The 13,421-nt window shown below is 40.0% G+C and overlaps 1 protein-coding gene across 5 annotated transcripts in view; it reads right to left on the bottom strand.

The window, feature by feature from the left end:
* The window catches only part of tnfrsf19 (tumor necrosis factor receptor superfamily, member 19), a 75,904-nt gene extending 63,260 nt beyond the window's left edge, over nt 1-12,644 (bottom strand). For 2 of the 5 annotated variants that reach the window (XM_048533539.2, XM_048533543.2), the window contains exons 1-3: nt 12,397-12,644; nt 10,847-10,978; nt 4,855-4,965 (exon numbers count right to left, since the gene is read on the bottom strand). In XM_048533539.2, coding sequence (XP_048389496.1) covers nt 4,855-4,965; nt 10,847-10,915 — 180 coding nt within the window. In that variant the 5' untranslated portion in view covers nt 10,916-10,978; nt 12,397-12,644. Of the gene's footprint in view, nt 1-4,854; nt 4,966-10,846; nt 10,979-11,674; nt 11,761-11,807; nt 11,982-12,175; nt 12,283-12,396 lie in introns of those variants that run through there. The other 3 variants (XM_048533541.2, XM_048533540.2, XM_048533542.2) reach the window with 3 other exon arrangements.
* Nucleotides 12,645-13,421: the final 777 nt, after the last annotated feature.

Below are 13,421 nucleotides of genomic sequence, written 5' to 3'. Positions count from 1 at the left end.
AAATTGCCTGTAGTGTTCAGGGGTGAGTGGGTTATAGGGGGATGGGTCTGGCTGGGATGCTTCAAGGGGCGGTGTGGACTTGTTGGGCCGAAGGGCCTGTTTCCACACTGTAGGGAATGTAATCTAAACTAATAATCTGGTGTAAGGAGCAGATGTGTGGCAGATATAATTTAATATAAAAGAGGATGAGTAATACAGTTGGAATGGAAGAATGAGTAGGTACAACTTAAATAAAGGGTGCAATTTTAAAGGAGTTACAGGAAGAGAAAGACAAGGTAAAGTCATAGTCTTGCCACACCATAGGACTGTTCTCCAATGAGAAAGACAATTAGTAATGACTTAACCTGAGGGTCACCATGCCTAAATTGGTAAGGGAATTGAACCTATGCTGTTGGTATTGGTCTGTATCACAAAACAACTAGCTAAGCTACCTGAATTCCACTGGGAGGTGAAAGACCTGGGGATATATATGCATAAATTATTGAAGGTGGCAGGGCAGCTTGAGAAACGAGTTTTACAAAAAAGCATAGGTGACCCTGGGTTTTATATGTAGAGACATAGAAATCAAAACTAAGATTGTCATGGTAAACTTTTATAAAAGATTTGCTTGGCCTGACATGACGAGACGAATAAGCTTCCTCCATACTGTGACCAGTTGATGATTCTAAGCTTTCGGATCTTTTAAATTAACATACGTTAACAGTGTTCTATATTAGACCCAGGATAATCAAATGTGAGGCTGGATGAACACAGCAGGCCAAGCAGCATCTCAGGAGCACAAAAGCTGACGTTTCGGGCCTAGACCCTTCATCAGAAGGGTCTAGGCCCGAAACGTCAGCTTTTGTGCTCCTGAGATGCTGCTTGGCCTGCTGTGTTCATCCAGCCTCACATTTGATTATCTTGGAATTCTCCAGCATCTGCAGTTCCCATTATCTCTGATACTATATTAGACCCAAACCAGATTAAACTTTCATTTGATGAGACATGTCATTAAGATTTGTACAAATTAATCCCTGTGTAATCTCTTTACATATTTATTGAATTGATACCTTGTGTAATGTGTTCAATTTGTAAAGTAACATTTGTTCCACATTCACTGCTTGCCTGAAGTTTATTGGATAGTTTAAATGAATAGAGTAGGCTGTGTTTGTAACTGGCAACAGTCCCAATTTTGTCTACTTTATAGCTTAATGCCTGAAGCGTACATGTCTACAGCAAATGTCAAGCAGGAGTGGACCAAAGAAACTTATCAGTGAGAAATATTGGAACTTTTATAATAAATGGGTTTGAATAGCTAAACTGGCATTTTCATTTTTATGGTGTAATTATGTATAATTATTGTGCATGCTACAACAGGAATATCAAGCTATTCATTAGGTATACCATTTAAACAGCTATTTATACTTAGAAATGAGGAACCGTGTTATCATATACGTGTTCTAATTGTCTCACTTTCCTTCCTTATTTCCAACTTAAATTTCGGTTTGGCTGCTGATCTAATTAATTAAATTCCAAACATTTGAGGAAAAAATTTCCAATCACTGAAGTTCATACAAATGTGCTTAATATGCTTCTACCACATTTGAACTATAATGGGTTAAGACGGATTCAAAAACAGATCACTTGGAATTTGTACAATTGTGTTGAGCAGTTATGTGGGCATTTTGCTGATCAAAAGGTCTATCCTTTTTAAGCTGAAAACCACCAATTGCACTTCAGAAAGGTTGGGAATCTCATAATAAAATTATATTGGTTGTTGGTTTATGCTAAAACATTCAATCTGAAAAGAGTTAATTAAAGAAGTAAGGAACAAAATGGGTGTTACTCAATGTTTGTAAGGCTTGTAAACTTTGTGAACCTATGGTGTAAGAAAGTACTATTGGTGACAGGTAATAAATAGATAATTTCGCAAATAATTATAAAGAAGACATATATTTATCTTGGATCTTATCATATCCTGAACTAATTACTTATTTTTAAAATGCAGTCATTATTGTTATAAGTAAATGTGGCAGACAGGAAACTTACATGTCACAAGATCCCATAATTAAGATGACTGACTGACCTGATCATCTATATTTGGTGTGCTTGCTAAAAATACAGTGAAATCCCTGTTCTTTTTCAAATTGTGCTGTGAGATCTCAAACAGGAGTCTTGGTTTAACATCTAAATGATAACGCAGTATCGTTCAGCACTGCATTAAAATGCCAACCTCAAGTTTATTAAACTTTGCCAGTATTTGGCCCAGCGACATGCAAAACCAGAGTGAGCAACAGATTATTTTAAAAGGCCACAGCAATGTACTTTCCTCTCTCTGAATCATCCTTTTTTTAAGAGTTATCTCTTGATAGCTAAGATAATTGTTTGCTCTTCAAGAATGTGTTTAGTCATTAGCAACAGAAGACATTGCAACCAATGGTGGAGTGATTCAAAGCCAAAATGACCAAGAAATCAGAAATTGAGGCATGGTTAGTTCCTGTGAAGTGCTTTGGAACCTTTGAGTATATTACGTTTGCTACATGAATGCAGGTTGTTGATGCAATTAATCAGGGCTGATAGCTATTTGATCATCTTACTAATTAACAGTTAGCCATAGGTTTAATTAAATTGAACAGTTGCCCTCCCATTAACAGCGTTCACAAACAGCCACTTTGTGTATTAATGTTATTGGTTATGCCCAATACATGATTTTTTTTGACATCATAATAAGCCTTATATTCTCCAACCTCCACAGGAACCAGCGGAGCGTACAGTCAGTGTGGAACAACCAAAGGTCTTCACTTTTCATCTCATCCAAAGGTCAGCATCTTCAGCGATGCCACATTCCCTCTGTGCTTCATAGAACTATCAGCCTAAATTATGAGTTCAATCATTGCTAAGGAACTTGATTCCATATCCTGCTGATGCAGTTTGAAGAGTGCTCTGAAAGGGCCCTCAAGTTACAGGAGGCAAGGCAGCTGCCTTTGTTTAATGTCCACACATGCATTTTCCAGCATCAACAAACTAAAGAGTGATTAAGGGTTGATATTTTCCCTCCTTAGCCTAGGGGGCACCCAGCCCAATTACAGTGCTCCTGCTGCTTTCTTAGCTGAGATTAGCTAACTCAGCACACAACGGAATTAACTTTACAGAAATATTCTTTGCAAAGCTACAAGGCGCAAAAGAAAGAACAGGGAAAGGGTTGTTGGACTATCAGAGGAAAATGATGATATCTTAAATAGGAATTACTAATTCGACTACCCTTGCTGAAACTTGTGTGTAATTTTGTTCCTTAGTTCTCGGGCCAATGAGCAAAATTCGTAATGGTCCATGAACAACAAAGAAGTTAGTTGAGCACAAAGGCACAATGTGCACAAGAACAAACACTTGAATTTCAATGGATGACATGGCATTCTCACAAACAAAAAGTCACCATTGTCCCTGACTTCTTAGCATGACCATGTAAAGCAGTTCTAATGTGGGTAGGAACAAGATGATAGAACTAAAGATAACTTGAAGCCAAAACAGTCCTCTATGTCTGACAAAGTAAACAACAACTTAATCTAGTTTCCCCAACAATGGGACTTCTAAATCACTTTTCTCTCTCTTCCCCCTCCCATTTTCATGCTAATCATTAACTGATTTAATCAAGTTGGATTTTAAAATCAGGATTTTACTCGCTACAAGCCAATTTTGATCACTTGACAGCAAGCTAATTAAGCACTGGAGAGTTATAGGAGCATTTTAGACTTATTTTTAGACATTAGATTTCTGTGGGGAGATTCAATTAGCTGGTAAAATATTAAAACTTTGTTAACTCCAGTTTCATTTCAAACACACTATTTTAGGATCAGTTTTGAAAATAGTAATTGTTTATCACATTCTGAACATAAAGAGTTAAAAGAACAAATGATCTATTTCTTTTAAAGTACAGTGTATGTTTCCAATATTCTTTGAAAAGTGGGCCCTTTTAATCAGTTCTGGACATGAGCTTCATTTTCACAGTGAATCTGGAGTTAATTCTGTTAACTTTTATTTTGAATTTGCAGCAAAAATTGGCAGGGCCTCCAGAAGATCTAAATCAAGCTAACCCTCAAATTCCAGCATTGGGATGCCAGACCCATAGCCTGGGTTATGCATGCACATCACTGATGAAACCTCTGGCGCACATATTTTGAAAACAGTGCCTTCAACCATTTCATCAGATTATTTGACAGCACGAAACAAAACATCAGGGTAAAAAGCAAACTAGGTTCTGGTTCAATTCAGAGGATGTCTTTTTGGAAACAATTCCAACATGAGCTTAACAAACATTTAAAACAAGGCTTACTTCAGCTTGAAAGTTTCTTTATTCCATCTTGAGTATGTGCCCCATATGTAAATGGACTTTGCCAGCAATACTTGTGAATCAGTCTAAGCCCCAGTGTGTAGAGAGTTGATTTTACTACATATGCACAAAAAGACAATGCCAAGCACAGTGGGACTCCATGCCTGACCTTTTGTGTTTCCTTGTGATCTCTGAACCAGTGCCCTTTTGTGTGCCAGGACCCATAAACAAACCCAAATGACATGAACTCACTCACTTTTCAAGTCTAAGGCAGCAACCGAGTCAAATTAATTGTTTCAAATATACCCAAGGGAAGGAACATTAACTCACAGCCTTTAGCTCTGACTATCACCATGTGTTTTGTACTCTGCCAGGACTAGTCTTCAGTTCCATTCACTGAGAACTTGTGCTGGCAAGTGTACGTAATGGAGATTCAAATTTCAGAATGAACTTGCATATTAAATGTTGCACCTGATTCAATGATGCATCCCATGATTATAGGAAACAGAGGACGAAACCAGAGAAATAAATCCTTCAGCTCTTCATACCTTTGAGAGTTCTTGCCCTGGGCCACACTGTTTGCAGGTCACACAGTTTCCAGCTTGATCTCTGTACTCCTGCTCCCGGCAGTCTCCTGTCTCGCCTGCAGCTTTGCGAACCTAATGAAAACAGGCAGATTTACTGAAAAAACTCAGTTCTATAAGAGTTTTTTCTTTTTCACTGAAGCTGAGAGAAAACAACTGGTGCTTGGTTATAACTGGTTAATTAAACAAATGTACTTCTTTCAGTTTGTGAAAAGGCAATCTGCAAAGTAATACTTAAAATTGATGTCAACAAGACATAAACTAAATGTGTATATTTTCTGAAAAAAAGCAAAAACAGAAAGTTCTGCAGAAATTCAGCAGGTATGGCAGCATCTGAGGAGAGAAAGAGGCGTTAATGCTTTCAGTCCAGTGACCCTTCTTCAGAGCTAGTTCTGGAGACATGTCACTGAGCCTGAAATGTTAACTTTGTTTTCTGCCAGACAGGCTGAATTTCTCCAGCAATTTCAGTTTTTGTTTGTTTCAGGTCTCCAGCAACCACCGTTCTTCATTATATTATTGTATAAAAGTTCTGGCTGCCCTAAATCAATGAGGAGTCAAAGCAGATAAAGTTTGAGGAAATATCTTTAAACTTAAAACCTCAGCTAACTGGCTTTTGTTCTTTCAAGATACCACCTTACGTAGTAATCTTTTTCAGTTTTGTTTTTCAGGTGTTAAGCATCTGCAGTTTTCTGATTTTTGATGCTGCAGTAAGTCTGGCATTGTATTGTTGTCTGAGTGAATGGTGTATCAGTTGCAACTGCAAGCTTGGTAGTAGCAGTTCTACTGAAAACAAATAAACAACTGCACCTCCCAGTGGCGAACCATTTCAACGCCCCCTCCCATTCCTCAGAAGACATGTCCATCCTGGGCCTTCTGCAGTGCCATAATGATGCTACCCATAGGTTGCAGGAACAGCAACTCATATTCCGCTTGGGAACCCTGCAGCCCAATGGTATCAACGTGGATTTCACAAGCTTCAAAATCTCCCCTTCCCCCACTGCATCCCAAAACCAGCCCAGCTCGTCCCCGCCTCCCTAACCTGTTCTTCCTCTCACCTATCCCCTCCTCCCACCTCAAGCGGCACCTCCATTTCCTACCTACCAACCTCATCCCGCCCCCTTGACCTGTCCGTCCTCCCCGGACTGACCAATCCCCTCCCTCCCTCCCCACCTATACTCTCCTCTCCACCTATCTTCTCCTTATTCCATACTCAGTCCGCCTCCCCCTCTCTCCCTATTTATTTCAGAATCCTCTCCCTATCCCCCTTTTCTGATGAAGGGTCTAGGTCCGAAACGTCAGCTTTTGTGCTCCTAAGATGCTGCTTGGCCTGCTGTGTTCATCCAGCCCCACATTTTGTTATCTCTAGGAAGAATGCTTGATCTGTGCCATTTGCTTTCGGGACAATGGGAGGCTGGCAGTGTGACGTTACAGTTTTACAATCTGCTCTGTTTGCTTACATGGTTTGACTCCATTGTCTCATGTCTCTAGTGATGTAAATGTGGGGACATCAAACATGTCAGAAGATTCCAGAATAAACCAAACCTGCATAACTTTGCTCTGAGAGCTAATACTACATAATCAGCACAGTTTCCAACATCAAAACATTCTCTGACAGAAGGCACATTTTTTTCTGGAGCTCCTAGCATTTGGGTCATGCAACGGTCTTAGCATGATATCAAGTTAAGTTCCAAATTTATTATTAGACACTGCCCGCCTATTTGTTTTCCTGAGTGTCATTCTGGTAATTCCTTCACTAAATTCCTTGGTCTTACTAAATTCAAACAATAAAAATAGGTGTAAGAATATGTGGTTAAAAGTACAGCAATTTAAACCACCCTTTGTTGAAATCTGAAAAGAGATAGAAAGGGTTAAGGAACATCCAAGAATGAAAAATCCTTGGCATTCTTTAAAACTACAGGATAAACAAGGCTTTATTAAATTGGCTTTGCAGAAACAAACATCTGCAAATTGTAATGTAGTTTTTGTGTAATTGCTCCTTTGTGATATATAAAAGAATATTAGCTGGACCAACACTAAAAAGATGGTAAAGAATCTACTTGAGAGATGAGAATTCTTTGAGGGGATAACAAGCAGGATAGATAAATGGGAACCAGTACAGGTAATATATTTGGATTTCCAAAAGATATTTGGTAAGGTACCATGCAGAAGGCTACTTAATAAGATTACAGTCCATGGGTTTGGGGGCAATGTTTTAGCATGGATATAGGATTGGCTAATAGACAGAGAGGTGAGATAAAGAGGGCGTTTTCAGGACAGCAATCTGTAATTAGTGCAGTGTCGCAGGAATTAGACAGGAGGTACAATTACGTACAATATATGTGAAAGACTCAGATGTGGGAAGCTGACACAAAAATTAGTGAGAAAGCAAGTAGTAAGGATGACACAAAAAGTCTACAAATAGCTATGAACAGGGTATGTAAATGAGAAAAATCTTGACTGATGGAATATAATGTGGTACTTTGGCAGAAAGAACAGAGAAGTTAAATATTATTTAAATGGAAAAAGACTGCAAAAAGCTGCAGCACAGAGATTTGGGGATTCCTTGTGCATGGATCACAAAAAGCTAGCATGCAAGTTCAGGAGATATTAGGGGATACTGGACTTATTTCAAAGGGAATGAAGTATGAAAAAAGGAAGTCTTGCTCAAACTGTACAAGGCATTAGTCATACAACATCTATAAAACTGAACAGTTTTCATTCTTTTATCTTGGGAAAGATATACTGATATTGGAGGCAGTCCAGAGAGGATTCACTAGATTGATCCCAGTTACCAAGTGAATTTTTTCTAAGGAGAGGTTCAGTGGGTAGGACCATACTTACTAGAATTGTGAAGAATGGGATGCAACCCATTGGGAGATATAATATTTTTGGGGGACTTCACAGAATGGATGCAGAGAAGCAAATATACAAGGTGTTACTCAGCACACAGCTGGAGTACTGTGAACAGTTTTGGGCCCCTTATCTAGGAAAGATATTCTGGTATTGGAGGCAGTCCAGAGAAGGTTCACTAGGTTGATCACAGTAAGTTTGGCATGTGCTCTTTGGAGTTTAAAAGAATAAGAGGTCATCTTGTTGAAACACAAAAAATTATGAGGAGCTTGGCAAAATGTATATTTCTCTGTATGGGGAGAGTTTAGGACGAGTAGGCATAATCTCAGTATAAGGGGGTGCCCAGTTAAGACAAAGATGAGAAATAATTTCTCATAGAGTAGTGAATTTGTGGAATTCTTTATTGCAAAGGGCATGGAGACTATTTAAGGCTGAGATAGACAGATGTTTTACTAGTAAGGAAATGAAGGGCGTGATGGAAAAGACATGAACATGGAGTTAAGTATTATCAGATCAGCCATGACGTTATTGAATGATGGAGCGGGCTGAATGAGCCAACTTCTACACTGTGTGGTATGGAATCCATTACAGCAGTGTTCTGAGATGCTTCTTCTACTACAAATGCATTTACACAGATTTACGATTTTGTAAACACTATTGACTGAGTAAGCTCTCATTTTGCATAATTAAAGGGCTGCACTTTTCTACGGCCCCAACTGGACTTGCCAAATACACAACAGAACAAATTATAGTACATTAAAGTGACAAGACAGGCATATCTTCAGGCTGGTAGGTCATTTTTAGATTCATTTAGGCTACAAAAGTAGAGGAGAGCAAGGGAATAGAAATGTAATTAATAACTTATGAGTTAAAGTAAGGTAGAAGGAGCAATACATGTCAGGTAGAGACCTGTTGGACCAAACAGCATATCCCTGCTCTGTAAATTCTGTGCAACTTGATGTATTCAGTTATTTTTTAACTAGCCTATTAACTAGTGCAGTTAGTCTCAATTCAACTAGTTTATTCAAAAGGATTTGGAGAGATTTTCAATTCAGCATAGTGTGCAGTGAAATGTTTTGCATTAAGAGACAAATAGGAATAGCTCAGTGCCAGTCCTGAAAATCATCTTAACTGGGCAAAAATATTCTCGTGTTCCTACTACTTTGCTTGGCTCATTTCACCTTAATACTTAAACATAAGTAGAGCCAAATGCTCTAGTTGAATTGCTTTGCTCAAATTATTTATTTGAAAGGTTAGTGAATTTTATTAGAGTGCCTAATTTACTGATAGCTTTACAACTGAGAAAGCTTGCGACAAGACAAGTAATTGATTTATACATCTGAGAAATCTTTTTATTTGGAAACAAAGTCACACTTGCATTGACATCCTGACTCTAAAACATAACAATGTCCCAATGTTCTTCATAGAAATGCAATCAGACCAAAAATCATAACAAACCAAAGGAAACATTATTAAAATAGGTGATCAAAAGCTTTATCTAAGAGGCGTACTTTGTGGATACACTTACAGAAGATGACAGGACTGGAAAGGTGGAGAAGTTTCAGGAGAGAATTCCAGAATGGCTGACAGGATGGTTACTAATGGTGGGGTGAAGGAGATGGAGGGTTGTATAAAATGACAAAGCTCATGGAATGCCAGTTCCAAACATTTGGTGGAGGTCTCAAAGACACAAGAGGGGTTTGAAGATGAGGATCAGAATTTTAGTCTGCAATACTGAGGAATTAGAAGCCAATGCAGGTCATTAAGGAATGGGGCAACAACAACTTGACCTTCTATTGAATCTTTAACAGAGTAATATGTCACAAGACGTATCACAGTAGCATTATCAAATAAAACTTGAAACCCAGTCACACAGGGAGCTACTTGGGTAGTTGATCAACCTTTAGTTAAAGAGAAATTTTAAAAATACATTAAGAAAGGAATGAGAAGCAGAGCGTTGCATGGGTTTAGGAGTGTATTCCAATCGTTGGGGGCTCAGCATCTAAGACATAGATAGTAATAGCACATCAATTACAAGCACGGATGCACAAAAGTTCAGAATTAAAGGAGCACAGACATCTCAGAAGGTTGTGCGGCTTGAGGAGGATATATAAATAGAAAGGGGTGGGTCTAAGGTTAAATATGAAAACAAAGGCAAAAATAATAAAACTGATGTGCGTCCCAATAGGGAGCCGATGTGAAACAGCTGTGAAATATTAACATGACATTTCATGGTACACAATTACTTCATATGGAATTTTTAAAAAAAGTCTATGTTGTAAATAGTAGCTGCTTTACATAGATTTTACAGTTTTTTTTAACACATCTTGTTTGTTCTTTTTCTGTTGACGTATTCTGTTCAACACCTCAGGACCTGAAATATTTTTTGTGACAGGAAGATGTTTGGTTGTGATTTAAGGCAAAAGCAAAACTTATTCAGATTCAGTGGAAACATAACTTCAAATATTTTATCACGTCAAATTTGCACTCTGATCAGGCAAAAGCTATCATTATGTCAATCAGAACGGTTCAAACCTCAAAAGCCAAATCCTTCATAGCTACTCTGCGATGAGTCTACAATAACAAAAACTAACTGTATTCAGTGGGTTATGAATAAAGTACATTAATAAATCAATTCTTTCCTGGATCTTTCCTAATGAACAAGGACTCTAAAAAAATGTATGCAACTAATCAATGCTTCGAAGGGTTAGCAGTATCATCAGTTTATAAAGGATTTTTTGGTCTTGGTATTTGGCCGAAGGAGTGCAGTCTTTTTCTTGGACTTAACTATACTGACAATCCTTTGTAAAATTATAGCGAGAGACTTTTGTGCGACCTGCTTCCTGAAAATAGATAGAACTGGTAAGTAGTAGGCAATACTTTTTTATCTTTTAGTAAACACGCCAATCCGCAGAAGAGAACTGAACTGCCATTTTTGGTTAACGTATTCTATATTTTGATGCAAAGTACATCCTCATTATATTTGAACGCAAAATACCATAATCATCGTTTTGGAATCTTCTGATAGCATTCGTCCCTGTAATGATGCTGGAAAATCGCGACTTTTTCAAGGACTGGTACAAAGACATAATTACAAAGTCCTTACCAGACACAACAAAGCGATCAGCAGGTGTTGCAACATGCATTTCTGTTTGTGGGATATCCCGGCTCTCATTCCTGCGATAAAAGGTTCCTCCACTGAGATCTACCCCAGATTTCTTATCAAGCAACGGAGAAACTGGAAAGTGAAGAAGATTTCTAGTAAGATTCAAGTGGATAAATTAAGTAAAGATAAACAAAAACTGCATCAAACAATCGGTGCTTAGATCAGCAACGGAACAAAACCTCGATGAAGTGTTTAAACAATTGCTCATGTGACACAAAATCTGTGCATTTTAAAGAAATCCTGGTCAGAGACAACCGCGACCCTTGCTAACATTGAACTGCAACAACTGCACTTTTTTCAAAATTGCATGCAAACAGATGCAATGTTTCTGACCAAGGATACATCCAAATATTAAAGTCTTTCTACACCCATGCTATTGTACTTGCAAACAAACTTGGGGTTCGCCCCCCACACCCATCTCCCGAACCTAAACATTCCTGAAGTTGATCACAAAATCCAATGCAAGTCTCAATGCCGGACTTGCAGAATGTCGCCTTATTATGAAATGTAAAGGCAATGGCTTTTCACTTTCTAAGCATGGCGCGCTCAGTTAATCCACACCAAGCGGGGACTATCGAATCCAAAACTCAGGCTCCGCTGGCCGAATGGTATGGCTGCCTGTTGGGGAAGGGTGGGAGGCAGCAGGGAAAGTTTTTGAGGGAACAGATCCTTCAAGGAACTGGCAGCTCAGCCCGGATTCCGGCTGGATGGGTAAGGGCTCAGGGGGATCTTAGATGTTCCACTGAGTACAGTCTGTCTCAAACACACCTTCGGGCTAAAGACTGCTTTCTCTAGTGACAGGCTGGGGTTGGGAAAACCGCCCGAACGGCGCTCCCCGTTTACAGCAATCCTTTCTCATTCAGGAACACTAGGGATATCTCAGTGTAAGCTTCTCCTTTACCTCCAGCCCAGCTGGCGGCGGCTTTTCTTTAGATGGCTCCAAATGGACCCTGAGATTTAATGCACACACAGTCTCCGAGGGAGGGTGGGGGGTGTCCTGAAAAGCGGGGTTTTTTTTCTGCCGATGTTAACGGCACAAGTGAACCTTCTGTCCATCGCTCCAAGCTCGTAACCCCCGGGCTGCCAGCTCGCCTCTTTCATGTAGACACACAGGCATTCTCCGCCCATGTAGAAAGCCACACACAAACATCTAAAAGCTGACTCCCCCACCCGCTTCACCCCGTCCAAATCCCTGCCCAGCCACCCAGTCCATTCAAAGTGTAGCACATCCACGCACAAACCGGCCAATTCTTTAACCACCCCAGCCACCTGTCTTTGATCTTCTCGGCTTTCAGATTTAAAATGCATTCCCCCCGTCCCCAGCTCGGAGTTCCCCGCCTAGCTTTCTGTCTCTGATCGCCCGGCAGTGTCTCATTGCAGTGCAGCCCACTGGTAATCTGATCCGGGATCAGTGAGCGATCAAAGACAGCGGGGAACCAGGTACGGCAGCGAGCGCACAGACCCCCACTTCATGTGGCGCTATAATATACCTGGAAAGTCGCTTCCCTTTTTGTTTTTCCTTTTGTCTCGGCTGCAGATCCTTTTTAGCTCGCCTCTAGCCCTCCGAAAGGGAAAAGCGAGCGAGCTTCCTGAGCTGTGTGATGGGGAGTTGATCGGAGTAAGCTGGGAGCGACGACGGCTCTGCACTGCGTGTGTGTGAGAGAGAAGCAGTTCACAGCGCCAGTGGCTATACTCTATCCCTTTCATCTCCCTCTTCAGATCCCATGACATCATCTAAACTTCAGACTGCAAAGGGATTGGTTAGGAATGAGGCATCCTGGGGAAAGTTGGTCATAGTATAGAACAAAACTTTAATCCTCCTTTAGAGTGGTTTTGTACACATGTCTGCTCAAATTGGGAACGTAATCCTGACTAGCCCTGGACAAAGACACACCGCATCACAGTCAGATGCAGTATCCTGCTTACTGTCAATCCACGTTTCTTTGAAAATGTAGCCGAATCAGTAGGAATGTGTGAACGAACCTATTTATAGCAATGATAATGACCTCAAGATTCTTACTGTTGGAATTGCATGGTGTATTCTGTCATAATGAGTCAGAAAATGTGCAAAGCTGTAGACTACCGCATCATCCACAAAGAACAATCTGGCAGTGTTTACAAAATCGGCAACAAACTGATAACTTTTCATAATCGCGACCATGACAGGGATTTAGGGAATTTGACTTTAATTTTGGTTTTTCTTTCGCCTTTTGTTCACCCCTTCCACTGTTTAGTAGGTGCTTACTCCGAGCTGAAGGGTCCAGTTGCTCGGCAGCCCTTTGTCCGGAAATGCTGGGGTAGCCTGTTTAAGTGAAAAGAACCGGCAGAACTGTGGGGATCCCACGCCCAAACACATACCATTCCAATGGGGTTTGTTACAAGGCAATCAGGAGTGGGAATCCTGATAATATTTCACTCCTGAACGGAGGGAGCTGAGTGATCTGCTCTTGCTTCAGATGTTCCAGCGCAGATCACAATGAACTTTCAGTTCTGTGTAATTTAACAATTCACAAGT

This window comes from Stegostoma tigrinum, chromosome 6 (assembly GCF_030684315.1).
Source record: "Stegostoma tigrinum isolate sSteTig4 chromosome 6, sSteTig4.hap1, whole genome shotgun sequence".
Lineage (NCBI taxonomy): Eukaryota > Metazoa > Chordata > Chondrichthyes > Orectolobiformes > Stegostomatidae > Stegostoma > Stegostoma tigrinum.
Note: the sequence above shows the minus strand (reverse complement) of the source record. Positions and strands in the feature narration are given on the sequence as shown.